Consider the following 26,600-nt stretch of genomic DNA (forward strand, 5'->3'; position numbering starts at 1 on the left):
TTATACAACCTGCACTGCCATACCAACAGCCACACTCCCCCAGTGCTCAAGTCACAGACCTGTCCTCTGCGACCTCAGGGAGGAAGGGAGATTGGTCAAGAGCCAAGGATGGGAAACAGGCTGTGAAAATTACAGCTCCCCAGGAGCACCATGGTGACTTTTTCCAGGTAGAAAGGCAGAATCTGCTTTCGGGATATGATTATTAAATACATTTTCATTTTCAATAGCAAAAAAAAAAAAAAAAAAAAAAAAAAAAGAAAAACCCCAAACCATCCAGTCATCCCAACATCTCTGCAATGAGAGAGAATTCAATCTTGCAGAATATAACTACCCAGCGAGGAATTTTGCCAGGATACCAAGATAAATGTAATTACACTTAATCATTTGTTTGTGAACAAATACAGTCTGGCTTTGTAGCTCACTAGAAAGCCAACAGTTCCACCAGATGTGGCTGTCCAGTAGGCCACAGCAGACACTGCTATAACCACCCCAAGACTGAAACTAAGCCAGAGAAAAATCAGCAGAAAGCCAGCTGCTGATATCAAAGAAAAGGGAAAAAATAAATAAATAACAATACCTGCTATGTAGAGATTAACACCTTCTGCATAAAGGAACACTACCTTTGTCATTGCCAAGAGACCTTCAGTAGGAAGACCTGCAGACATAGAGCTGCCAGATGGAGCTCACCAACATGAGATGGCATGAATTCCTGACCTTAATACACACTAGCTGTGTCACGTTATGCAACTAAAAGCATAAACAATGAGCTGCAGCAGCTTTGTTGGCAGAGCAACGTGCAGCAATGCAATAGCCAGTGGCATAGGAGCTCCACCTGCACCTGCTGGTGGTTATTGATCAATGCGCAACGAGGAGCGCCGGCCTTACTGCCAGACAATAACTATATTCTTACAAACCACTGATGGGCTAAACAAGCTATTAATGACAGGTTGCTCTCCATCATTTAAAACGAACTGATGCTGCTGCTTGACCACAAGGACAAGGAGGTTATTGCCTTGAAATGTTATACAAAGGACACAAATAAGAAAGCTCTGCTGAAGAAACCACACGTATGGCTACACGGTCTGATTTCAGTGTAGCTACCAATAGAAAACAGAGCTGCAAATAGCTTCCTGTTGCAAGGTTTATAAAGATTGTCAAATTAGCAACGTATAATCCAACAAATAACAAGCAAGCAGCAGAGTAGCTGGTCCAGCTGCATCTGCTCTGAAGGAATCCATCACAAGGGTGATGAGGCCCTGGCACTGCATCCCAGAGCTGCATGTGCCCCATCCTTACAGTGGCTTTTGACACTTGGTCTATGAGAGGTATCCCTGCTCACAGGATGGTTGGCACAGGATGTGCTTTAAGACCCCTCCCAGCCCAAACCAGCCCACAGCTCCAGGACTCACGTGCTTGCTGACACCAACATCCACATGAACCTGCTGTGAAGTCCCCTTGGTCTACCAAGAAACAGGTTGTTTGTGAAAGCATGTTTTCACACTGAAGGTATTCCCAAATAACAACCCGCAAACTAGTTACCAGGTTCTTTTAAAAGCAACCATGTGTAGCTAGGTGCTAAATACCCTGCCCAGATGGCAGATGCCACTAAGCACAGGTAAGCAGTAAGACAGGCTGCAATCCAGCAAACAGTACCTATAAAATACAAGGAGAAAGCACATCCCATTTGAAATCAAGGTTTAAAAAGTACATTTATAATCAATAGCCAGACTCTTGTTTTCACTGCCATCTGTGGGGGAAAAAAAATATGGAGGAAAACAATTTCTTACAGGTATTTGGAGATGCAGTAATGTGAACTAAAAGAACTAAAGCAATAGCGTGGCTTAATTCCTCTCAGAAACACCCCCATCATTTACTTGAGTTCAAGGGTCTTTCTGAACTTGTCTGCCATAACATTGAGATGGGAATCCTCCCATCTGCAGGCACCTCAGGAAACAGTTCATTTCCTTGAGCACCCGTTCCCAGGACAGATTTTCTAAGATCACAAGGAAAAAGAAAAAAGTCTTAAAGACCTGGAGGTTTTCGACAGATCTTTCACAGAATACAGAGCAGCTAATGTATTTCATGGCAAAGACATTATTCAAGCATACAGTGAGTTACCATGTATAAGAACTTCAGACTCCATTGCTCTGCAGAACATCTTTCCAACGCATTTTTCCCCGCATCCCAACGAAGCTCAGGACATGTGCAGGCCGTAATCCTGACCCACGCTCCCCTGCCCCAGTCTGCTCAGAAACCACAGACCCCCTCCTCCCAAACCTGCAGGTTTGAGGTGACATTATAAATCAGCCCCACAGCTCCAGCTACCGCAGCACTCCCAATTTAGAAAAAGTACCAGTCATGGTCATCTGTCAAGACTACGGCATCTTTATAATGCATTAGAAAAATCCCCTGAACCCATCAGACTACAACAACCTGACACCAGCGGAGGAATGAAACACTTTAAAATATTTATTTAAGAGATTCAACTAGCATGCAAGATACCTACGAAACCAGCAAACAGGATTAACATCCCAACTGCTCTTAGAGCCATTCATAACGCTCAGCTATTTATTCCATTTATGGATTCAAACTACTAGTTGCGATGGAGCACTTAATATGCCACCATTATAAAAGGGAAACTGTTGACAACAGGGCCAGAATATACACGCTTCTCATCCTGCTGTTACTCCAAGACATTGGAACATGGGCCCCAACAAATCATGTTTCCCATGCGATCCCCAAAATGAGGAGTAACATCAGAAAAGCAGTTTGTTCAAACGCTCGTGCAATGCGCTGTGAAAAGATTTCATTCTCGTAGCAGTATGGAACAGTATATTCTATTCAGCTATTATATGAAAAATTAAGCACGAATTTAAGCGCTTCTCCTGAGATACTGAAAGATACGTGCCATTAATAGTGGATATTTTGATTTAATGGGATTTAATAATCTGTTTAGATGAACTACTCGGTGCTCAGATGATGCTGATGCTAACATTCTATGCTCAAGGAGCTCCAGACTTGTGACAATATTGCATTTCTTCCACTTGTGATCAACCGATTTGTTTTTAATGCTAAGTATGTCCTGCCATCACTTGTGGTTTGAATATGTTTACTTAAACCAAAAATACTTTGCATCTCAATTATTATTTTATACTGCAGCACTGAATGGAACTTAAGTCAATACATTATTCATAAAGCACAGACAACAGAAAAAACAAAGCTGTGCACTTCTTTCAAAGCCTTCAAATTACTGAAACACGCCATATTTATGCATGCAATATTTGATTGCGTGTCTTTTTTTTTGTTGCTTTTTTTTGTCACAAGTTTGTTGATTTCAGATCAGGATATGCCAAAAAAAAAAAAAAACAACAAAAAACCACACAACAACAAAAAAAACCACCTCCACCAAACCATTTTTGTTTATAATTAAGGTAATCATCAATCCAAGCATTGCAGTCCGTTTCATTTCATCTCTACATCAAAAAAAAAGTAATTTAAAAAAATTAAAATTCCCTTGGAACGGTGAGATAAATGAAAATGTAAGTGCCTTCACATAATAACAGTAAGCTGACCCTCTGGGAAATGGTTGACTTTCTCAATTCAAGGTATTCAAAGCTCATTCAAAAGTGTTCATTTGGAATGCAGATATCAAAGATGATGCAAATGTTCAAGAGAAAATTAAAACTTACCAGATGTTCTAATCCAGCTTTGATGTTTCCAGCATCCCTGTAACAGAAGAACAGAAGTTCTAAATAGTTGCTAAATCCTTGTCTGAAACCATTTATATTTAACTCTGAAAATGGCAAAGCCACAAAAACTCTCAATTATGTAAAAATTTTATTTTTAATATCTTAATCATTAAAATCTTTTCAGTGTATTGATCACCCAAATGCAGAACTGCAGAATTATTTATAACCTCAAATTTTACCTGCCTTAAAACTGCAATAAACATCAGCAATGCAATAGAACGCTCATTTGAAGAAGCAGTTTTAATATAATCAACCCCCTACTTCATACGTGAAACAAAACATTGCACAATGGAGCTTATGAAATACACATTCAATGGCTTTACATCAGCTCTGCCTCACCTCTACTCCAACAGTATAACTGGAGACTGCTTAAGAAGGAGGTGCAGCACTTGAACTGTACATTAACTAAGCAGGTTTTGGGGGGAAAAAAAATGACCAAATTACCAAAAAAATAAATAAAAATTAAAAAGATAAAAATAAGAGAACTCAGAGCAAAACGTCACCCATTAAACATCTTGCCATGTACACACACAGCATGACTGCTACCCTGGAGCAGCAAAGCTCACAGGGTTACCTGCAACAACTCTCTGCTACTCCAGAAAGAGAGAACCCCAACCAAAGCAAAACCAATGAAGATCCCAAAGCCACCAAACGAAGGAAGATGGTTCTGCCTTTGTTTGGCTCCAGGTTCCATCTGCTTCTAAAAACATAACCATGTTATTGAGCTGTGTGATCATAGAATGGTTTGGGTTGGTAACGTACATTTATAATACACATATTTTTCAACAAATCATTAGACTGCACCAAGCCACAGGAGCAAAAAGCCCAACTACACTCCTCCATCAAAGCAAACCATGCAAAAACTGATGCTTCCATTCTCTTTAATGTGTGCTATGGAACACAAGGCGGAGTAGCACACAAAACAACTACAGAGTACGAAGTTCCATTAAATACAGAATACATTCAGTTACACACTCTGCAGCCTAGCTGTATTTTAGACTTGTGTACAAAGCTTTTATTTATGATTTCATAAAGCTTTCAAAAAAAGTATATGCACTCCCGCTCTATTTGAGAGCATATCACGAACAAAGCAACAGATACACTTTACTTACACTGTTATTCAGCATTTTGAAATGAGAATACAGTTTGAGTTTGCACAATACTTAAATAGGAATTGTCTTTAACATCCGTTGTGAGGTGCTAAATGGCCTTAAGGAAACTGCTTGGGAAGCAGGATCCAAGACGCTGATGTTAGGAGCTCCCCACTAATGGTATAAAGCCTGCCCTGTTAGTGGCCTGTCTCCTCCGCTGTCCCTGTCATGACTTCATCAATATTGGTACAACTCTTTTTGCTCTGTGCTGAAAGCAGACTTAATTCAATTACAGGTCTCAAAACTGATAAAAATGGTCCTGAAGTGGAAAATGCGAAGAGATTATTGGCAAATGAATAAAGATTTGTATCGAACTAACACACAAGAGTACAGCAGGTTTGGGTTTTTTTTTCTTTAATAATTCCCTGTCTTAAGTCTTCTGGGAACAGCGAGTTTCCCTTCCCCTCATGCAGCACATCGATTTCTGAATTAGACTGCAATATTAAATAATTAATATACTTGCCATGATTGATGTTTTGCATTAGTTGAATATTAGGTTATCAATCAAAATCCACTTGGTTTAATGTAATAATATTGAAAAAGTGTCACGGGCTGTTCATCCAATTTGTAGTTGAGGCAGCACAGATAGCAATATTGGTGTAACACACGGCTCTAACGCAGGAAATGCAGTGGCTGAACATCCATAAGGCAGACATTATCAAACAAACCAGGACAAGGTTGAGGTTGTCCTAAATAAACCCCGTGGCACCTGTCAGTTTCAATGAAGTGCTCCTTGCAGCCAACGGCTGCCACGCATTACACAGCGGGGACAACTAGTGAAGCTCCGGCACTGGTTGTTCTTTCTAGCTGAAAATAATTACCCAAACAAGATCCCTTTCAAATACTGTTACTCACAATCACAACTGTTGCTACAGCTCAGTCAGGACATGCTTCAAAGTTTAAATGAACCTTCAGTTCTCACTGAATACCTTAATTGTCGGTGACATAAAGCACCTCAAATAAGTGGCAGTCACAGCATTACACACATCCAGTACTGTTGTACCCCTAGAAACACCAGGAGTTACATCAATATCAATTATCTTGATCGGGTGATGAAGTTTTGCTAAGAACGTTTACACCACACCACACAATTTGCAACAAAACACCTGGTTGCCTTTCAAACAGTCTCTCAACGCACCTCATCTATGTCTCTGGTTCATTAGGCAAACGTGGTTTAGACTCAAGTTTCCTTGTTTTATCACAGAAGCTCCAGCACTGCACTTCCAGGCCTGGGACAGAGAAGAGTTTGTGATGTGGATCACTGGTTCACATGTGTGTATTTTAAAATCGTACACCAAAACCAGTAAGCATGTGTGGCCGCACACTATTTACTTCTACCCTTGGATATACCCAAGACAGAGAGCAGGAGGAACGTAAGGAATAAGGTGCTGGGTTTGGGAAGGCATAGCATGACTTTGTCTGATGTGTTCTAGTCTGACTATAGACCACAGAGACTAATTCCAGCAGGCTTTGAAAGAAGCACAAAGATGACACAGAAATCCAAGCCCTGTGCCTGTTCTTTCCTTCAAACCACTTACAAGAGGACAGTCTGTCCTCACTCTGACAGGACCAAGCATCCAGAAAACCAGCATAATGTTCTTTTCCATGTTGGAGTTCAACAGGATGAGGTGTCATTAAACTATTAACTTGGTGCTACCGTTCTCATCTTCTGTGCATGATAAATTCCCACCAGAAGAGGGAATGCTGAGGGAGCCCTTCGCTCTGAATGCTGGAGAAAGCAGCCGTGTGATACTTTTTGAAGTGCGAACGCTGTTTTGCTCTTACTCAATATCACATCCAAGCAGTCTGGAACTGGTCCTGAACAGTGAGGACTTCAAAGCTGATGTTATTGTGCTCAGTGGCTCCATCACTCCAGTCAACCAAAGAAATTATTTCACTTGGGGGGGAAAAAAAAAAGTGGTAAGAAGTTTGGCCAATTACTAATACATTAAATTTGATAAAGACTCAAGAAGATTATATGAAGGTCACTTATCAAAAGCAGGAAGAAAAGCAGGAATGCCTCCCCACACAGAGGAACACATACGGAATAACTTGGAGCTGCTGAGGAACTTGGCAGAATACAATGCAAGCTAAATTGAATCATGCTAAAACCAGGGACTTTAAATAGGACACAAGGTGAAACAATTTCCATAATATGTTATCCCAAAGAAAAATCAGTACCCAGGAGACCTTATCAAATATTCAGGAGGGAAAAATATATATAGCCCTGTCTCATAGAGTAAAATTCAAGATTGTATGCAGTTGAAATAAACACTGAAACTAAGCAGAGGAGGAAAAACCAAAATACAGAGCTGATGGCTTCAATATTTTCTAATAGACTCTACAAAACAAAAACAAAGAGAATATTTTCTCTTCATAAGTATTTCTCAGGTAAAGGAGAGCTGATATAACTACCCAAAAAAGCTCCCAGCTCTCTTTTACTAAGACTTGAGACCACATACAGAAATCCTATAAATTACCACAGCAGATTTATTTACCCTGCTTGGCAGTTGAAGCCATTCCTCAGATAAACCTGGAAATTCAAAGGACGCGGTAATTTGCAAGTCCTTGGAGTTTTGATACATGATCGAGTGGGGGATGCTGGTTCCGATCTTTATTTTTCTCCTCCCTTTGCCATCCTGTGCTCAGGATTTCCTCCACAAAGAGCAAAACCTTGTTAATCAAGGCCTGAACTCCCAGCAAACACAAGCAATTAAGCTTCAGACTTTGGAGTACCACTGCCTTTGTTAAGCGCATTATTTGGTAGTTTTAAATAAATTAGACATCTTTGGCCTATTTTACCTTTTCTGTAATATTATTTAGTCGATATTCAATTAAAACACATCCTGTAGGTGAAAGTGTATGAAAACATTTCGGTAATGGACGCTGGTGCTAGTAGGAAGTGTTGCTAATTAGTCTCTAAGTACAAAATAGATTACAAAAGTAGCAAAAAGCCCAGCACTGCAAATGCACAGAACACTGCACTGAATATTAAACAAAGCAGAGCGAGTTTTAATGTCGGTAAACACAACTATAGGAAAAACTCTCTGGACTGGTAAAGAGCGTTACAGGTTAATGAGGAACATAGAAAGAGTGCACAATAATTATCATACCTAACACCTTACCATCTGTGTTTGGATGGCTGCGGAATACAAACACAGTTCATCAGCATTAATCTGAAACTAATTACACCTGCATTTTATTAGCAGTATTTTAGGATCGTTATTTTCAGCGTTGGATTTCTCTCAGCTGCACTCAACTCTCGGCAATAGAGGACGTTAAATTTAACTATAAATCAGGGAGAAAACTTCAACGCCCTGAGCACTAAAACAATGCGAGTACCATCGATTTCCCCATTTCAGAAAGCTTCTAAATCCTCCCACTCACCCAATTATGACTGTACTTAACCTAATGAAATTTCATTCTGTGGGAACAATACTATTCTTAAACAAATTTCTGAAAAAATGTCAGATTAAAAACTTCGACACAAAGAATAAACTCCCAGAGAAAAGATGCAAATAAAATTACTATCATAATCTTTTGTTTTTTATTTGCAAGTATAAAACCGAAGAGAAACAAAAGCATGGAACATAGCATCTGTCATATCAGAATATAAAAAGATGATCCTGGCACAAAATGAAAAAGCTCTAATTCATTTGCAAATCAAGCCTGCCAGTTCTATTTCAAGCTGGCGGTAACTGTCAAGAGTTAACAAGATAATCACTTTCAATCCTGCCTTCAATGGTACATTACACTGTTATTCCATTCAATAAGGCCGTTCTTTGGGGCACAAGATGAATGGTTTTCATTTCTAACTCGCACAAAAAGTTGCAAAAAAAAAAATAAAAAAAATCCATGGGGCTTAAGAAAGAAATCCCTTTATGGGCATTTATCTGCCGGCACTTGCTTTTAGGCAAAATGAGATATTTGGATACACTGGTGTCCATTCACTTCCTCTATTCCTTCAGGCCCACGATCTGTTGATAAAGCCGCACACATGGAAGCCTCACACCCGCGGTTCATTTTCTGAACAACTACCTATGCACATTAAATGAGTTCTGAGGGTGCTCCAGGTGCTCAGTGCACCCACTGAATGAGGCTGCATTTGGGCTGGTCCATCTCCAGCATCATCGCAGACTGCAAAATGCATAAACACTCATGAAAATGTGCTTCAAGAAACTATAAGCAGCTCCTCGCTGAGTGTTTAATAAAAATAAGGTTAACTACTAAAAACATTCTTCCTGTGAAACAAGTTAATATGGAAATCTTCTGTATTAATTACTTACTTGCTATGCACTCTTCCCAAACGGAAAAAAATCTTTCAGAAGAAAAAGCCACTGTGATAAGTATTTAAAACTTTCTTGCTGGCAGAGAACTTTGTATAAATATCTACAAAAATAACTAAAAATCAAACCCAAGAACTTCACGCTTTTGCTCATCACTCCATGAGGGTGGACAGTGATAGGACAAGGGGGAATGGTTTTAAACTAAGACAGGGGAGATCCAGGTTGGATCTTAGGAGGATGGAGAGGGTGGTGACACACTGGAACATGTTGCCCAGGGAGGCTGTGGATGCCCCATCCCTGCAGGCATTCAAGGCCAGGCTGGATGTGGCTCTGGGCAGCCTGGGCTGCTGGTTGGTGACCCTACACATAGCAGGGGGGTGGAATTGGATGAGCACTGTGATCCTTTTAAACCCAGGTCATTCTGTTATTCTATGATCACTCTGAATTCCTACTATAAGATGGCTACATATAAGGCTGCTTCATATAGTTATGTATTCCATTACTCAGCAATCTAAAGTGACAATTCACATTTTCTATATTAACTTCAGAAGCCTTTTTTTTTTTCCCAAATGATCCCCATAGATCCCAGTTCACAAAACAAAAATCCACACTAATATCTGTGTTCAGTATCTCAACTGAATTGCACCTGCCCAATCTCTCACCTGATCCCCATCATCAATGCCAATAAGTTCACTGTCCGATGGGTAGGGGTGTTCATTCCTACATAGGGTAAAGACTCATTCTATAAGAAGCAGAACTACCTGATGTCTGACGGTTGGTTTCTGTCATCCCAACTACTCCATCTAATGCAGTCTGGAATACTTCAAATCACAGCAGACTCAAGTTTCCAACTGCATTTCACAAGTTGCTTCTATTGTACGTTATTCCAAAGAAAGTATTTGCAAGTCTCTTGCTTTTTGTTTTTTACCCCTCCAGTCTGGGCACTCCAGGTGGGCTGAGCACACATGGAATGGCAGGAGAAAGCCAGGAGATCTTCCAGATCCATGGAGCTCCATCCAGCATGATGGAACCCGGCATGATGCAGCAGCTGTCCCAATGGCTTTAGGTCACAAACTGGTCTGTGTTCTGCTTACTTGTTATTTCTTTCTCCAGTACTTGTACCTATCTTTGACTATATAATTTACAAGTCTGCTATTATTTAATATTATTGATGCTGAAATCGCTTTTGGTTTTATGCTCGCTACACATCTACTACGCAGAAAAATGCTCCAGAATTAATGGGTGTGTTCAGTGCATTGCTGTGCCAGGGCTGAAAACACTGATGCTGCAGATGCCCAAAACACTACATAAGATGCATAAGAAAATTTCAGGGAATCATAATTTACATTGTTAATAGAAAATTTTACATACCAAAAAAAGAAAACCAAAACCAAACCCAACACTGAATTACATTATCTAAGTACCTCACACTTGGCCCAAAACCTCCTTAAGGTACCAAGTCCAAATGTCCTTTGGGTTTGTTCTTACCACATCACAAGGATCTCATTCGTTTTACTCTCCAAAATGACTGGTTTCATTTATTAATGAAATTAATGAAGGCTTTTAACCTTTTACTTGCATCAAAGAATGCAATAGCATCTCCCTAATTTAGCATTTATCATTTCCAACACCTCACAAAGGACAACTACTGTGAAAAGAGAGCAGCTCTGGCTTTGTAAGGTGAGAAGTGGCCAGCCAACACATAGACCAGGAGCCTTAATAGGCATCTTGTATTTTGGCTTTCCTTCAATGTCATTAAAATAAGTCGTATTGCATGCTACTGATTTGCTACCAAGTGAGCCAAAATGAATAGATAAGACAAAAAATATTAAGCCCATTCTATAGCCAAGACTTCCCTCAAACCTTATTTTTCTAATATGAAGCCAAGAGATTCCTGAAAACATTAAACACCATAAACATGGCAGTTTCCAAGGACACTTGGACGTGAAGCAATTTGGGGCTTGGATAGTAAAACCAGCACCTCCAGTCACACCTTTAATTACTCTGAAAAGCAGCACGAATGTAAAGCATTCTTATAACAAGAAGTTCAGACCAAACAAACTGCCTGATCCTGCAACAGCAAGATGCTCTGAGGATTCTGAGATGGTACAGAAAGGTCTGGAAACGCGGATGGACAGATGTGGTGTGCCCCATGCTCTCTGACCACTGAAATCTTTTGGTCATGGAGCCAAGGCACTTCGTTGCTGCACACCACGAAGAGACCCAATTCTGTTTCACAAATTTAACTCCATCAATACAGCACTGGTTAGAACTGTTAACTTACACATTAGTCTCAAGTGGAGGGAAGTGATCTGACCTCCAGCCCCACTCCCGGCTAGGGAAAGATATATAAAGCCATTACATCAAACTGAGAATACAGAACGACTGACCAGTCTGCTGTACTGATCCACAGAAGCAGCGGATTGAAATTGCTGGAAAAATCCTCGTGCGTTGGCTCATTTCCTGGCTTTTCAGTTTTGGCTGAAAGTCACGATTACAATACACAAAATTGCTACGTCTTGCAAACAAGTGCCAGAAGCCAACGTCCCCAGAAACTCACACTGGAACCATTCCAAGCAATCAAACATTTGTGCAACAATGGTCAGGACCAAGTGGACTTTCCCACAATGGCATGACAGGATAAGCCGCCTACTTAACTTTCTGTTCAGGGAAGATATTGGAAAGTTATGTGAACAGAATCGCTTTAAGTCATTGAAAACAGGTCAAAACATTGTTCTTGCTCTCCCTCTCACTACTTACATACACACATATCCCCGTGCTCTAGGCATTGTGGCTTTTAGTCAGCAGGGATGGGTAACTGTCACACCAATACCAACAGCAATAGAAACAGAAGAAATTGGATGAACCAAAGGAAGAAATAACCAAAGGAAGAAATGTTAAACAATCCTTGTCCCTACACGCACCAGAGGAACAAACTGTTAACTACACACAATTTTATCTAAAAACAGACAAATGTAGCATAACCAATAACTAGGATAAACACAAAGCTTCAGCATGCACGGAAGATAGTAAAATTCTTCCTGTCACAGATAAAGGCTTGAGTATTGCGCCTGATACCTGCAATTTAACATGTGCTCTTTTCCTTGTACACCCGTTGCACAAACCAGTGCAGAAGTTAACAGAACAACACCCAACCTTCACCCAAGAGATGCCCCAGCACATATTGCCTGGCATATTACAGGCAATATAGGCTTTCCTCTGCCTCTTCTATGCGATGCACTTAAGTCACCCGTTGTGACTACAGTAACAAGGAGGGCTGAAATTAGAGCTCTCGAGGGCATCTACACCATAGCAGGATGTCAGCAGCAGATGACAAAAGGGCTGAGAAATATTTGAGAACTTCTCTACGAACTCAGCATCAGGTAGATTTTCAAATTAAAACACAGACCCCACAGTCACAACCCAGGGAATTCGCTATCCCTCGAATGTGGAATTGATCTGAATGCAATTACTTTACTCTTTTAGCTCCATTTGACTTTGAACTAAACATCAATTAGTCCACAAACATAATAGTGCAAGATTTGTTAACTCCAATACTGACTCTTCCATAAAAGATCTGAAGCAAATTTATCGGCCTTCATTTAATAGCTTTCAGCAATCACAAATATCACACGTGAAAGCTCAACTTCATTTTCTGATGGTCACTTAAACCTTTAATTCTCACGATAAAACTCACTCGGTCTTAGTTTATTTTAAAACCTCTAAATTAGCAAACAAGACACCACATAATATATGCCATAAGCATAGGTCTCCTCTGAAAAGCTGGGACCTCGCAGTGCTTCAGCTGCGATACACACCATTGAGCCACGGCCAATATAAGCTAATTTGAATAATCAATATGACAACCTTATTTTTCTAATGCAAACAGGATTGATACAGTAAGGTGTCTCACTGCCACATCACAGTCATGGCCTCTTTTAACCCCTAATTAGATTTAGGCGATTATCCCTGCTCTTCCTTACAAGTGTACAGCCCGGATAAGAGATGACAAAAGCTATCTGCCACTTACTCAGCCTTTGCAGACTGCAGGTTATCCAGGGAGATACAGGGTAAGATCAGCAAACAATTGTTATTCATATCATCTACAGTTTTAAGATAGTCACAGCTCTCCATACCGGCTAAGTGAAAATAGCCCAGAGCATTAGGTAAATGCAAAACACTTAAGAACATCAGCGTCACACAGATGGAAATTCAAGGTGATGTTGGGGAATTACGCTTAATTCAAACTGGTTATCACAAAGAAAACTATCTAGCAACGACTTGCTTTCCCAGACAGGAAACACTGAGCTCTCAACAGATTTGTGCTCATTGTTTATCTGTGAGTGCTTTACATGGATATTTCTAAAAGTCAAACTTAGAAACAGCAATCCCAATAGAATTACATAGCTAAACAAAGTAGTAAAAGACAGAGAAGATCTATTACAGAAATGTAATCACATTTCATTTACAAGAACTCTTATCTCAAGCATTTAAACATAAAATTTAAACAGTTTTCCATTTTATTGTGCTCAGTATTTGAGCTAATAAGATATAAAAGTATAATCACGTTAGCAACATTTCTATTGCATTACATAAACACAGTCCTAGATTAAAGGCAGAGCAGGAAAAAGAAAGCATGATGCTGCACATAAAACTGAGCACGTTTCTGCTGGCAGAAATAAGTACCTAAAGCACCACGTGTGAAAACCACCGTGCTCAAATAGATCTTGTGTTCACCGATGTCTATTCCCACACCAACTAAAGAAGTATTTTCCACACATATCACACATCTGTGAATGTCTTTAACAGGTTTCTTTAACCAAGAGGGGTTTTCCTCCATACTACAGCTTTACTCCTATCTCAGGCCACACAATGACAGACCTGGAAGGAACACTTAGCCAAGTCAGATGCAACCCTCCCATGGTTGGAGTAAATCTACTTTACACGGTGCCACTGAACAACCCTTATCTACAGTACTTAACCAAGGCAGAGCAGCCTACAACTCAGCATCCACCTCCCTTCTGTTGGGTTACTTCTCATTGAAGACTCAGCACTTCTCAGTTCCTGCTTCCTAAAGCCCATACGAGCACTTAAAGCTTCTGCTGCACAACCTACCTTGGGTTCATGACATCACACTTTCTTCAAATAATGAAAGACAAGCATTAGTTTTCTACTCTGGTCACTTTAACGTGAGAGAACCTTATTTCTATTTCATTCCATAAAATTCTCATCAACTTGCAGAAAAATTAAACACTGTGTTCCCTGTAAATGTTTTCCATGGGTTGGATTAAAATAGTCATTGAGTATCATTTGATACAGAAAGAGTCAGCATGAATTGTTCCTGCTTTTACGTTTCCAACTGGATTGCTCTCACAACAGTAATAATGTGGATTTCCTTGATAACAGAGCTACTGGTTACACAAGCTTCAAGTCTTTCTGTACTGAAAACTGCAAGTTAAGTCTAGGAAGAGAAAGCATGCAAAGAAACACCGATTGCAGCAGGGCTGCTCACTGCAGGAACTCTTCTACTGCCCATATAACACCAATGCTCCTGGAAGGATCCCCAAGGGAGAGCTGATGCCTGTTGCTCACTGAAGTCAACTGGACACCTTCCATCACTTCTGAGCTATTACAGCCTAAGTGATATTCAAAAAATACCAACAACTCCCCCAACCCCCCATTTTAAATTGTGCTTTAATTGGTAATTAAATTGAAAAGAAATGAGCAAAATCTTCAGTGTTTCTGATTACCATCCGTCCAACTATTTCTCCAGAGAAGTTACCTATTTTATAACCTTTAATGTTAATGGAAACAGCTTCCAACAAGCTCTGGGGCATACAGCACGTTTTGGTTTTTTATATAATAGATTAAGCAGTGGATTTTCACCTTTTGTCCTCTTCTACACAAAATGCATTCTGACCTTTTAAGCAAGATTTCATGTCTTCCACTACATAGAAGCCCCTGCCTTCTGTTCCATCTTCATGCTCAAAGGGCATCCCAACTTGTAGAGGCCCACCAGAAACTGATGACACATAGAAAGCAGTACTACAGCATTAGCTGCAGATTCATACAGAGAAGGTAACAGGACAAAGCAAGGATTCTTGCTGTGAAGGGAAACATCCAGATCTGTTGTTTCACTTGGCTTAAAGACAATTACTCTGACAATCCTCACTGAATACTGCTAGCAGTCAACAACTACATAACACCAAAACTTAACTTTAAAAGAAGAGGAGGGAAGAAGGAAATACAAAGGAAAACTGGAAGGACTCCTGCCCTGCTCCGAGGCTGAGCTTTGCAGTATTGGAGGCATTTGTCAATCACTCTCTGCTGAATGCTGTCCTATAAATACATTATGTGTATTCCTTTAATATTTTGTCAAAGCACAAAGCAGTGCCCACCTGACAAGAATCAATAGGAAAAAATCCTTTTCTCTCTTTGACACAGCATGATGCCATTAAGCAGCCTTCAGAGATTCTGATCTGAGCAGCAAAGTCAGACCTTCCTGATCAATTCCTTAATCCATTTTGAGAAAGCAGACTGATCTTGCTTTTTCGATTTCTGTCCAGGAAACAATCATCATTCCCAACATAATTCACCGTTAAATGGGCCTTGTCTTATGAGGACTTCAGCAGCTGGAAGCAGATGAGGAACAAGCCAGGATCCAGGAGAATCACTGGGACACCTAACAGGCTTCCTCCGGGCTTTCCATTTCTACCCTGGAAGTCACTGAAAGCATTTCCCAGCCTCAACCTTCATGGATCTTTAGAGGTTGCTTTTAACATTATAAATAATGCATAAATTGGCACCGAAAATGGAAGTGATCCCAAGAACTTTTTCCTCCAGAAAAATCTTCAGTTCACCAGGTGGCTGCAAGGGCTGCCATAATGCAACCTGGGAATAAACCAATGTGAGGCCCAAGTGATGCTTTCATAAAGAGCACAGCTGGAGATAACGCACTCTCAGTGTTGATGCGTCCTTCTGCCATGCTGAAAATGGTTTATTCCAAGACCAGATCATAACAGAGATGAGCTGATAAAGGCCTACACACCTGCTATTTGTTTATTTAATAATAAATCTCTGACCAAAACCAAACTGGGAGAAACTCAGCAGACCAACTCAAGTAGGAGATGGGTTGGGCAGTCTCCTCCACAGGAATGCCTGAGAATACCTGCACTTCAGCAAGACGTTCTTCTAACAAAATGGTGTTAAAGCAGAGAAATGAGCCCTGCTTGCATCCCTGGCAGTGCCCAACCCAACCTATCCAGCACAGCAGCCCCACCAGCCCCAGACTGCCCTGCATGTCCTGTGGAAGGTTGCATTGCAGCTGGCACCAGCTGGGATCCATGCATGCATCCCCACTCTTTCCAGCTTCCTAAACTGGTGCAAACACATGTCCAAACATATAGCAGGTTTGGGGTTTTTTAATAAAGCAGGAAATAATCTTCAACCATGCAAATACTCATTCTGGTAAATTCATTACAGAATTTCAAGACCAAGAACTGCCATATTTCATACACACACATATATATATGTACACTATAATGTGAAATCCCTTTTTACAAGAAAATGTTTGCTGGATTTTTTTCCCAGTTCCCTGTTGTTCGCTTGCTCAGAAGCAGCAGCGCTTGTTGTGTTTGTTTTGTTTTACTTAAATGATTGCTGGGGACTCCTCTGCTTTAGTTCCACGATAGCAGGACCCTGGCTACATGGTTAGGTGATTACTGTATCTCTGCAGTTCAGTATCTGCAGGGTGTCTGAATGCCACTAACTACTTAAACCCAGTAAAGAGATTACAGCTCACGCTAACTGGATTTTCACAGCTCCATATCATTCAGTTTGGATTCCTCATACACAGATTAAGAGAGTCCATTAAAACAACAGTCAGCTGCTCCTAAAGTGCAAGGTGCCTTGATATAAAAAGAGCCACATGTTTACATTCGGGGAGAACATGAGTGTGTGTGTAAATGAAATACTCTTTCAGAAAGAATATTCTATTTGAGGAATTATTCCACTTTAAAACCCAAGATAATGCAAATTATATAGTTATAAAAGGACAATCATGGTGGTTGGCAGTTTCTGAGACTGCATAGTTTTGAAAACAGCTTAAAGTAATGTGTGTCTTTGAAGATATAGCCTTCAAATGGATTCCAAAATCTACTTCTGCAAATACAAGGAATAGGCATGCCCTTATAGTATGGGAATTGAGCAGGGAAGCTAATTCAACAAGCATCTCTAACTGATAGAGCTATGAAGCTAGAACACAAAATCTGTACCTTTGTACTTCCCACCACTATTAAGCTGCTTTTCTTCTTTAAAAGTGTTTCAAAGTGGTACAGCTTCACTTAATAGCAGGTCTTTTTGTGGTTCATGTAGGTACCCAGTCCACTAGACAAGGCAAGGGGGCTTTCCACTCTTCCAAATTTAATACTGATTTGAAAACACTAAAGAGGAAGGATAGGACCCATCAATTCAAAGCATGTTTAACACATTTCACTCAGTGAATGCTTACTTCCTCCCAAGCACTTGCAATAAATACAAAGGTACCACATTATTACTTACAGTCTAGTCAGAGGTAATTAACAGAACTGACAAAAATTAAAGAGTTGCTGTGGATAAAAGCTATTCGCTTTCTGGACCTGGATGTTCAGTGACATCCATGCAGTTGTACCCACAGCTCACACACGTGTGCTCCCTGCCTGGAGTCCATGCAGCATTTTAAAGTCTGTTAGCAAAAGGCAAAGAAACACCATATGCTGCTGCCTCACTACAGCAGCCCATTAAATAAATGAGCATCCTTTTCAGGTATAAAAGGGGATTTTTTAGCAATCAAAAAGAAAAACAAGCCTGACACAGCCCAAACAACAATAGCAACAAATCCAGGTCAAAGGCAAGTGACCCCAGAGCCACTCCAGGCATATGGGCAGCTCTTCCCTTTTCAAGACAAAACACTCACTCTGCTTCCCATTAGCCTCTGCCTGGCTTCCTGTTGAGGAAGTTGTCCTCACTTGGCCTTTTGGTTCCTCTTATGATCCGACAGGTGAACACCTTCCACCAGCAAACCCAACTCAAGCACTTCTCCAAAGGCTCTGCAGGCATCACCTGCACCATGCCCTGCAGCATCTGGGTGGGAACTAACTCAAAGCACTTTTACAGCATGAAGCCATACCTCTGAGAAGGCAAGTTATGAAATGTGCATGTGTAAAACTGATCTCGAGGAACCACCGTGATCACCTGGGAAGTAACAACGTCTCCACTGACCTGTGCATCTGGAGCTCTGGAACATCTCCAGCATGAGGATGAGGAGGAATAGGCTTCCTGACACAATCCTGCACTGACTTCAAAGATTCTGGACAAAGCATTGGCTCAGAAATAGTCCTTACTTGCTATATTTTGGATCAAACTTACAAGCAAGCTATTTGTCCTTTGAACTCCAACTGCAAAGCAAACATCATTGCACAACACAAGCTTCAGAAGCTTCTTTAATATAAGGACTAAAGACAGCCCAAACAATCAACAATAACTGATGAATTAGACTGAGCACAGAGCAAATTAAACAAACGTTGTAGTGCCCTGAACATCAATTTATATTTGTACATTTCTACTACTTAATAAATGTATCTTGTCATGTAAAATTTTAAAGAAAAGGCCTTGGAGTGACAAAATCAGTCTCAGTGTGACAAAATCCCATTTGTAAGTGAATAGAGATGATTGAACACAAATACCTTAGGCCAACAACTACAGAGATTATGTTTTGGAAGCAGCATGTGCATAATTGGATCAGATAAACAGGAACACTTTGCAGATTTTGAGAGCCACCTCTTGTTGCAGCAGAGGGTATGGGAAGCGATAAGCTACCAGTGGCCCTTCGCATTGTCTGGCCTATTAACATAAATGCTGCACCCAGAGGAATTGCTCCAGACCTGAATTGAAGCTGGGTAATCACTGGATGTGTTAGACCCAAAGAAGCTGCAGGACCATTTTTCCCTACTTACATCACACGCTATAAAAGCAAAACGTGAATCAGGACTATCTTCCAAAAGCTGAACACTGCAGGCCTGTGTATTTAATGTGAATCTTATAGACAATAAAGCCAGAAAGTGATCACTCACCAATTAACAGAAACAGAATCAGGCAGTGAACGCACAAACTGCACACTCACCAGCTTTCCATCGGTAAGGCTGGAAAAATAGAAGTGCTCCAAACCACAAATACATCATGGGAAGAATGAAATATTCCTTAATATGAAAAAACAAGTGTTTTACTCTAAGGCAGTATGCTATTGGTCAAATATACCACCTTATCTTCCCATTTTTGCAAAGAAGCAATGACTTCTAATGTAAAGATTACCTAGGCATTGCCAGCTGTTTCAACAGCTGATCTTAAATGCAAGAACTTACACTACAAATGGATCCATTCCAAAACTCTGTGTGTTAGAAAAGCATTTCCTTCGCAGATGACAACCCATTCCATCGTGACAGAAACATAACAAATAGTTGTTAAAACCAAGCGGAGTAAAAATGAAAAATAAAGCATTCCTGCTTACTGTCAAAGCAGCATTTCCCAGAGCAAACTCCAACTTTCAGATGCATCTCCTTGCTTTTTAACAGCAGCGTCTCGCTGTTCCTCAGCACGCTGAAGGGATCTCTCCTCCCAATCAAACATTTACCCTTCGCCACTGGTGAAAGGCAACAAGATCTCTTTACAATGTCTCGTCTTTTTCAATAAATTTTGCATGAAAACATGTTACCCAAGCACAAAGTTGCCTGCTGTCACGTTGGAAGTATGATAAATGTTTAATGAAAACAACACCACACAGCTTGGTGTCAGACAACAGCTATCACACAGCCCCGCTTTGATCTGAACAGACACTTAAAAAGAGTTCTGAGCGTGCTTTGCACCACAGAACTCTATAACCTATATGCAAATAGGAGAAAATTACCATAAATGACTTCCTGCTGCACTGAGTGCAAAGAGGTAAGGAAAACATGGCAAGCTCCATGAGCATCTCAGCACCGCCAAACTCTGACATACCCAAGGTTCCCCATTAACACCTAACACCTCCTGCCAAGCTCACCCTTGTGCTGCCCCTGCTCTGGGCCACGGCCAGCAAGGAGCATGAGAAGAAACCCACCAACACTGTGCTGAAGTGCCACTGAGAGGTCACACAGCCATCATAGAGCATCCTGAGTTGGAAGGGACCCATGAGGATCACTGAGTCCATCTCAGCCAGCACCAGGATACGCAGCTCTCCATTCAAGGGGAACGGTGCATTTAGACATGAATCTTCAGCTCCATAACACTCCTCTGGGTAGTTAAGCAGTTGTCAGCCCATTAATGCAAAAACACATCGCTAGCCTAATAAGGAGCAGAAATTAAATGGGTGGTCGGCTTTGATTAATGGCACAACATTTCTTTTTTCATAACAACTGAAAAGCTGCTCTTAATTTATTCCATTAAAAATTGTCAAAAACACTTTAGAAAGTAATTCAGAATTCTCCTGCTGAGAAAGCTAAGGTGAAACCAATAAATCTAGTACAAGTTCTTCAGACCTAACAAGTTTCTTATCCCCTGGTCCAACAATGAACAATGATCCTTATGAATGCCACACCTCAATGCCTTAAGAACTTACATGTTCTTAACCCAACAAAGACTTGAAACACCAAAATTCAACAGCGTGCAAACACAGGTCACTGAAAGCAAGTAAACAAGTTGCTTTACAAAAAGTGAATATGAAAAAAGCAGAAAAGATGAATGTAATGATTCAATTAGCAAAGCTGGTGGCAAGGCACTGCAGAGGTAGAAATACATGTTTGAGCAAAGCACACCAATGAAAGAGTTTAAGACATCAGAGGATTACCAGCATGCAAAAGTATCTGGGGTCAGTTATGGTTACACTCAAAAATGCCAGTTTACCTTCACTTGAACTGATCCTGACAAAGGACAGGTTCAAGGAGCACAAACGGGAAGAAATCAGCTGTAAGAGCAACCACAAGACATTCACAGACTGTGGAAGCACCGCTAAGCCTGGGACACCCAGACTGCACCCAGGGCTGCTCACCACAAACCATTCCAATACTCGACCGGGAATAGTCCATTTGTTATAGAAATACTCAAAGTTTCCTATATTTAATACCTCCTCAGTAGGGATATGCATTAGGAACAGTTACATAAGTGGTACGTTTAACATAGCCAAGGGAAAAAACCTCACTGCACGTATAAGACCAAGATTTTCCTGGTTAAGTAAGCCACCCTGAAATACTTAGGAAAACGCTGCAGACTACAGTGCATTTCTAAAAGGTCACTAATGTCCACAAGTTGGGATATAGTCTAATACTGTATTAGTAATTGAAAGATCACGGAATAAAGAGCAAAGCTTCCAAATTGAAGCGCTGTATTAAGCTTTGAACCTGCAAAAAAAATAGGGTGGGAGGGAAGGGGGAAGACTAAGCCCATTAAAATTAGAGAGAAAACAGAAAGAAAGAATGCTGCTTGGAGGGGGAAGATGGAGGATAGAAAGGGATGCTCTATCTCTTTGGAGGACACAATCACTACTTTTCCATTAAATACTATTATTTCTTAATACAAGTGACAAGTTATGATGCAGTAACACTACAATTTGATTGAAAGTACAGCAATAGCAGCAGAGTGGTACAACTCTAGGCTGCAGCAAATGAGAACGAGCCCCACTGCAGCAGCCATGGACACAGAAACCAAGGAAGAAAATCTGCCCGCCTTGGGAAGTACTGAGGTAGGCAGGGATCTCCAGTGAGATACCTTTACCTCCACTGCCAGCCCTTAAATGAGGTCTGGGAAGGGGTGGATCCTGGCTCCATCCCTTCCATCACTCAGGTACCCTTCATGCACCTGAACTGGGTTGGCCCTGCCTTCCCACCAGGTGCTCAATCACTGCTTCAAGACACAACTTAGCATTTCTGCTACACAAGTGGAGGAAAAAAATGAAACAAAATGTGTGTCAGGTGCAGGATTGATGAGGATGCACCTCATAGGCATGTACAGAAAATCACATTGTGGAAACTACTGGATGCCTGCTTCAGTCTTATCAAGGATAATACTAGGCTACAGGCACTAAGTGCAAATATACATCACATTTTATTTCAGGTAAAGCATGCTGAGATTGTTCCATTTTAGAAGGGCATGTGAGTCTAGGCATACCTGGATACACCAGCAGAAAGGAGCAGAGTGCTACAGTCTTCTGGAGAGCTCAGGTAACACTGGTGGTATTGGCTCCTTCCTCTGACACAGAGACACTGGTTTCCCATCCTTTATTCAGTATATATAAGTATATGCATACATATATATGGGGCAGACAAGTGTAGGACCTGACTAACTACCTCAAGAGAACAAAGTACACTAAAGTTTTAGGTCTTTTTTCTCCAAAAAAAGTAAAATTTAATAAAAGAAAATCACTAGACTAGATCTTACTGCTAAGTAGTAGGGACCAGATGTCCAGTATGCACTATAAAACTCTGCAGAGTTAACAGAAAAGGACCACGCATCACAGAACATACACTGGCCCTTATTGTATCAGTTCCATTTTATTTATAACATCATAATACGCAGAAGATGTGCTGGGTGAGGTAATACCTCCTAACAGCACTTGTCACTAAAACTTCAGTGAGACCAGGAAAGCCACCAATGCCTGCGTTAAGTACAAAGCACCAGCGCTGGCAGAGTTCTAGGACGTAGGAATGGCCCAGAGCAATAACGTGAGTGATATCACTACTGCAGTCATGGGTTGTAACTAGAGAACAACACTGTTATTTCAAACAGAGAAATATGATTTGAAACTTGGCCTATGAGACTGGATAAATAGAAAAGGCTGCAAGGCCGAGCCAGTGCTTTTGCTTCAGAAATGTTGGCAACGGTTTCTCAGCGAAAGCCATATTATTTCTTGGTTTCTTTAATACTTTTCCAGGCAAAAGGAATACAGTTCAAACTACTACTACGGGATTAAGAGACAAAAGCACACTGATTAGTTCAGAATACATGTAAAATGGAAGGAAAAAGGAACAGCATAGCAGCAGTCAGAGAGCTGCTTGAGAACAGATCTTGCTGCCTGCTCATCTCCAGCCTTATTTTACACAGACCTTGCTGGAAATTAAATAATCCTGATCACATGAAAGATGTATCACCTTGTTGTTTATGAATATTTAGGGTGTGTCAGTGGAATGCTTTTTGAATATGCATTGCTTTACCTTGTAGGAGAGCACAAAATTATTTCCAAGTGTAATACACCTCTCCCAACCCCATCACTTTTCATTTTTAGCCAAGTACTGTCAGATGCTGGACAAGAGCTTCCCAACCTAAACTCAAAGCAGCTGTGACCACAGTGTCTCTATGATGGCTGAACAAATAGCATACCCATTAAAACATTTCAGACCGTAAGAACAAGAGAGTTCAGCTGGTTCACCCTGACAGCCCATCTCCACAAAATAGCTGACACTCACCCAGCGTGCACCAAGTTCAGTGCTCACCCTTATTTACTGATTGCCCAATGGAACAGAGCACCTGAGGGATGACAACTGGGTGACTGGAGCAGATTCTCTTCTGCTCTGAAATCTGCTCAGATTTTTCCTGTGAAGACAAGATCAACTTTGGAAAAAATCTAAGGTTGCCCTGATTTAAAAATAAAAGCCACAAACCCTTCCACTCCCACAAACATATACACTGTAGTGCTAAAAACAAGGTTATCATTAGCATTTATACAAGCCACAAACAAAGAACATTTTCTCCATCATTAGTGTAAAACTGACATTCTGACCCTCTACTGTAAAGAAACAGTCAAGTCTCAAATATATGGCTGCTTATATAGGACAACACACAGCGTCAACAAGCCCAAGAGCAAAGGAAAAATCTTAATTTGTGATTTCATCTCATGTATGAGGTAAGAAAGCAGACAGGGACAGACACACACAGACATCCCAGCATCCACGGGATGTGAAAGTACAGGGGCTACTGGAGGGGGAACGGCTGTTTAAGAGGGTGGACAGTGATAGGACAAGGGGGAATGGTTTTCAACTGACAGAGGACAGGTTTAGGTTGGATCTTAGGAGGAAGTTTATTAACTAGAGGGTGGTGATGCACTGGAACAGGTTGCCCAAGGAGGCTGTGGATGCCCCATCCCTGCAGGCATTCAAGGCCAGGCTGGATGTGGCTCTGGGCAGCCTGGGCTGCTGGTTGGTGACCCTGCACACAGCAGGGGGTTGGAACAAGATAGTCACTATGGTCCTTTTCAACCCAGACCATCCTATGATACTTCCTGAAGCCTGGTTTCTTCAATCACAGCAAGTACCTTTGGAAACATTCAGAAGTAAAAGACCTTCATGGTATTTAAAGCAGCTATTTTTCCCAGTCTATACATTCTAAACACACATGAATTTAAATTGGAAAGCGTATCTGATTTCTTTACATGGAATACCTGCAGGAATATATTCCAAATCTGGACTACTTTTTCCCTTCTAAAAAGAGTCCCCAGCTGCTGGAGTTTCTAGAGTAGCCCAACAGAACAGTGTTACAGAGCAGAACTTTGTAGCATTTGCTTGTCTGCCCCAGCACTGTATCAGCAGGGTAAGCAGGGAGCTCCCAGGCCAGGCAGCCAGGTGTGGTGCTGCAGGGAGCAGCAGCAGTCGCAGGACCTGGTAAGATGGCCCCAAAGGAGAGCTATATTAAGAGTCCTAATTCTAGCCATACCCACAAGGGGACATCTGACACCACTGCAAGACAAAACCTTAAATTATAACACATGCCTTCAAAACAAAACAAAAAAAAAAACCCACAGAGGAAAGCCAGCTCACTACCTTTAGCTGACCAGAGCCAACTGCAAATGGCTTTAAAGCTGTCAGACAACAAAAAACTGTGCCTGGTGTTTTCTTCAGAAGTTGCACCGAGAGGAAATAAATGCACAATTGCATCTCATTACTGCTGTATGAAAATGAAGAAAACATGCAAGAAACTGACAGATTCACAAAAGGTTCATTGAGTCTGCACCGTCACCCTCCTTCCTACAAGGCAGGACAGCATCCCTGGCCAAGGAAGTCATCTCCTTCCAATGCTTCTCAGACACAAAGAAAATAAACAAAGAAATGAGAAAGAGGAAGAAATCTCTGAGCTTGGGAAGCTTGAGAAAGTCTCCTACAAAAACAGAACTGCAATATTTTTGCAGTAACTGCAAATAGCAATTGACTCACAGAGCTCTGCATTCTCTGCGTTTCTAAATATGTTGCTTTGCAAAACCTTTAAACGCAATGCTGATACCATCTAAATGTTGAGAATGGCAATTAACTCGAGGAAGAAAGCTCTTCTGATCCATATTGTCCGGATAGATACACTTTGATCACTATTTGATTAAATTGAATTACACACACCCCTTCCTCTCACCCTGCCCCCCAAAAGTTTATAAAGTATAGATCACATCAATATCATCCTGGGTACATTTCATCTTGTAGCTTGATAATGCTCCGAGTAAGAATCCTCATACGAAGCCCACTGGTCTGTCCCTGAGCTCAGAGGAAGATAGACTGATGTCATACATTTCTATTATCAGCTCGTACTCTGTGTCCTGACTACCTTGGACATGTCCCAAACGAGGTATTTTGTTTTCAAATGTAGCATAAGCTAATTTTTAAGTTATCAAAATACAAAGGTAAATTGTTTGCTTCCAACAAAATTGAGGCACTTCTGAGTTCTTCCTACTGCTACCTGATATTGATCCTTGCAATAAAAGGACCGAGTCGGGCAGTATGCTAATAAAGCTCTGCAATATACTGCAGCATGATTTAAGATGTGCTTGCACATAAAGTCCAGAAACCCCTCACACACCAAATGTATTTGTGCTCAGTATGGATTCCTTCTCTGTTCAGAGCCCCAGTACCTGCTTCATTAAAAAGCAATTTTGGATGCAACATCCAGGCTTCTCCTCTAGTCCTCCAGAAGTACCAAAAGCATTCGGACTTCAGGTAAACAAGTAACAAGTTTCAGACACGCTGTAAATATCTCAGAGGCTCCATTACATTTACACTGAACCCTACTGACTGCTGACAATACCTGCAACAGTAACTGATGGATGACAAAATTACAGAGGGGTCTGGGTTGGAAGGGACCTTAAATCCCCACAGCCCCACCCCTGCCATGGGCAGGGACAGCCCCCATGGCCCCAGTCCCCAGCACTGCAGCAATAAAGCAGGGGCAGCAGTGCCAAGGCATCACAGCCTCTGAGTGAATACACCCACGTGGGGCAGTAGAATTAGGAAAGTAACCCTTGAAATGTACGGAAGACACCATCTTTGAAGTTCCCAGCAGTGTATGTACTACAAATTAGGAGGAAAAAAGTGCAAATAACTATGAATACTTCCATAAACAGTAACATAACCCAGCACAAGCAGGAATGATATGTG

The 26,600-nt window shown here is 41.0% G+C and overlaps 1 protein-coding gene across 5 annotated transcripts in view; it reads right to left on the minus strand.

Moving 5' to 3' along the window:
- The window catches only part of RSRC1 (arginine and serine rich coiled-coil 1), a 98,183-nt gene that overhangs the window by 43,897 nt on the left and 27,686 nt on the right, over positions 1-26,600 (minus strand). For all 5 annotated transcript variants that reach the window (XM_015872093.1, XM_015872094.2, XM_015872096.2 and 2 more), the window contains one exon: positions 3,690-3,726. In XM_015872093.1, the coding sequence (XP_015727579.1) occupies positions 3,690-3,726 (37 nt within the window). The remainder of the gene's footprint in view (positions 1-3,689; positions 3,727-26,600) is intronic.

The sequence above is a fragment of the Coturnix japonica genome, chromosome 9, assembly GCF_001577835.2.
Source record: "Coturnix japonica isolate 7356 chromosome 9, Coturnix japonica 2.1, whole genome shotgun sequence".
NCBI lineage: Eukaryota > Metazoa > Chordata > Aves > Galliformes > Phasianidae > Coturnix > Coturnix japonica.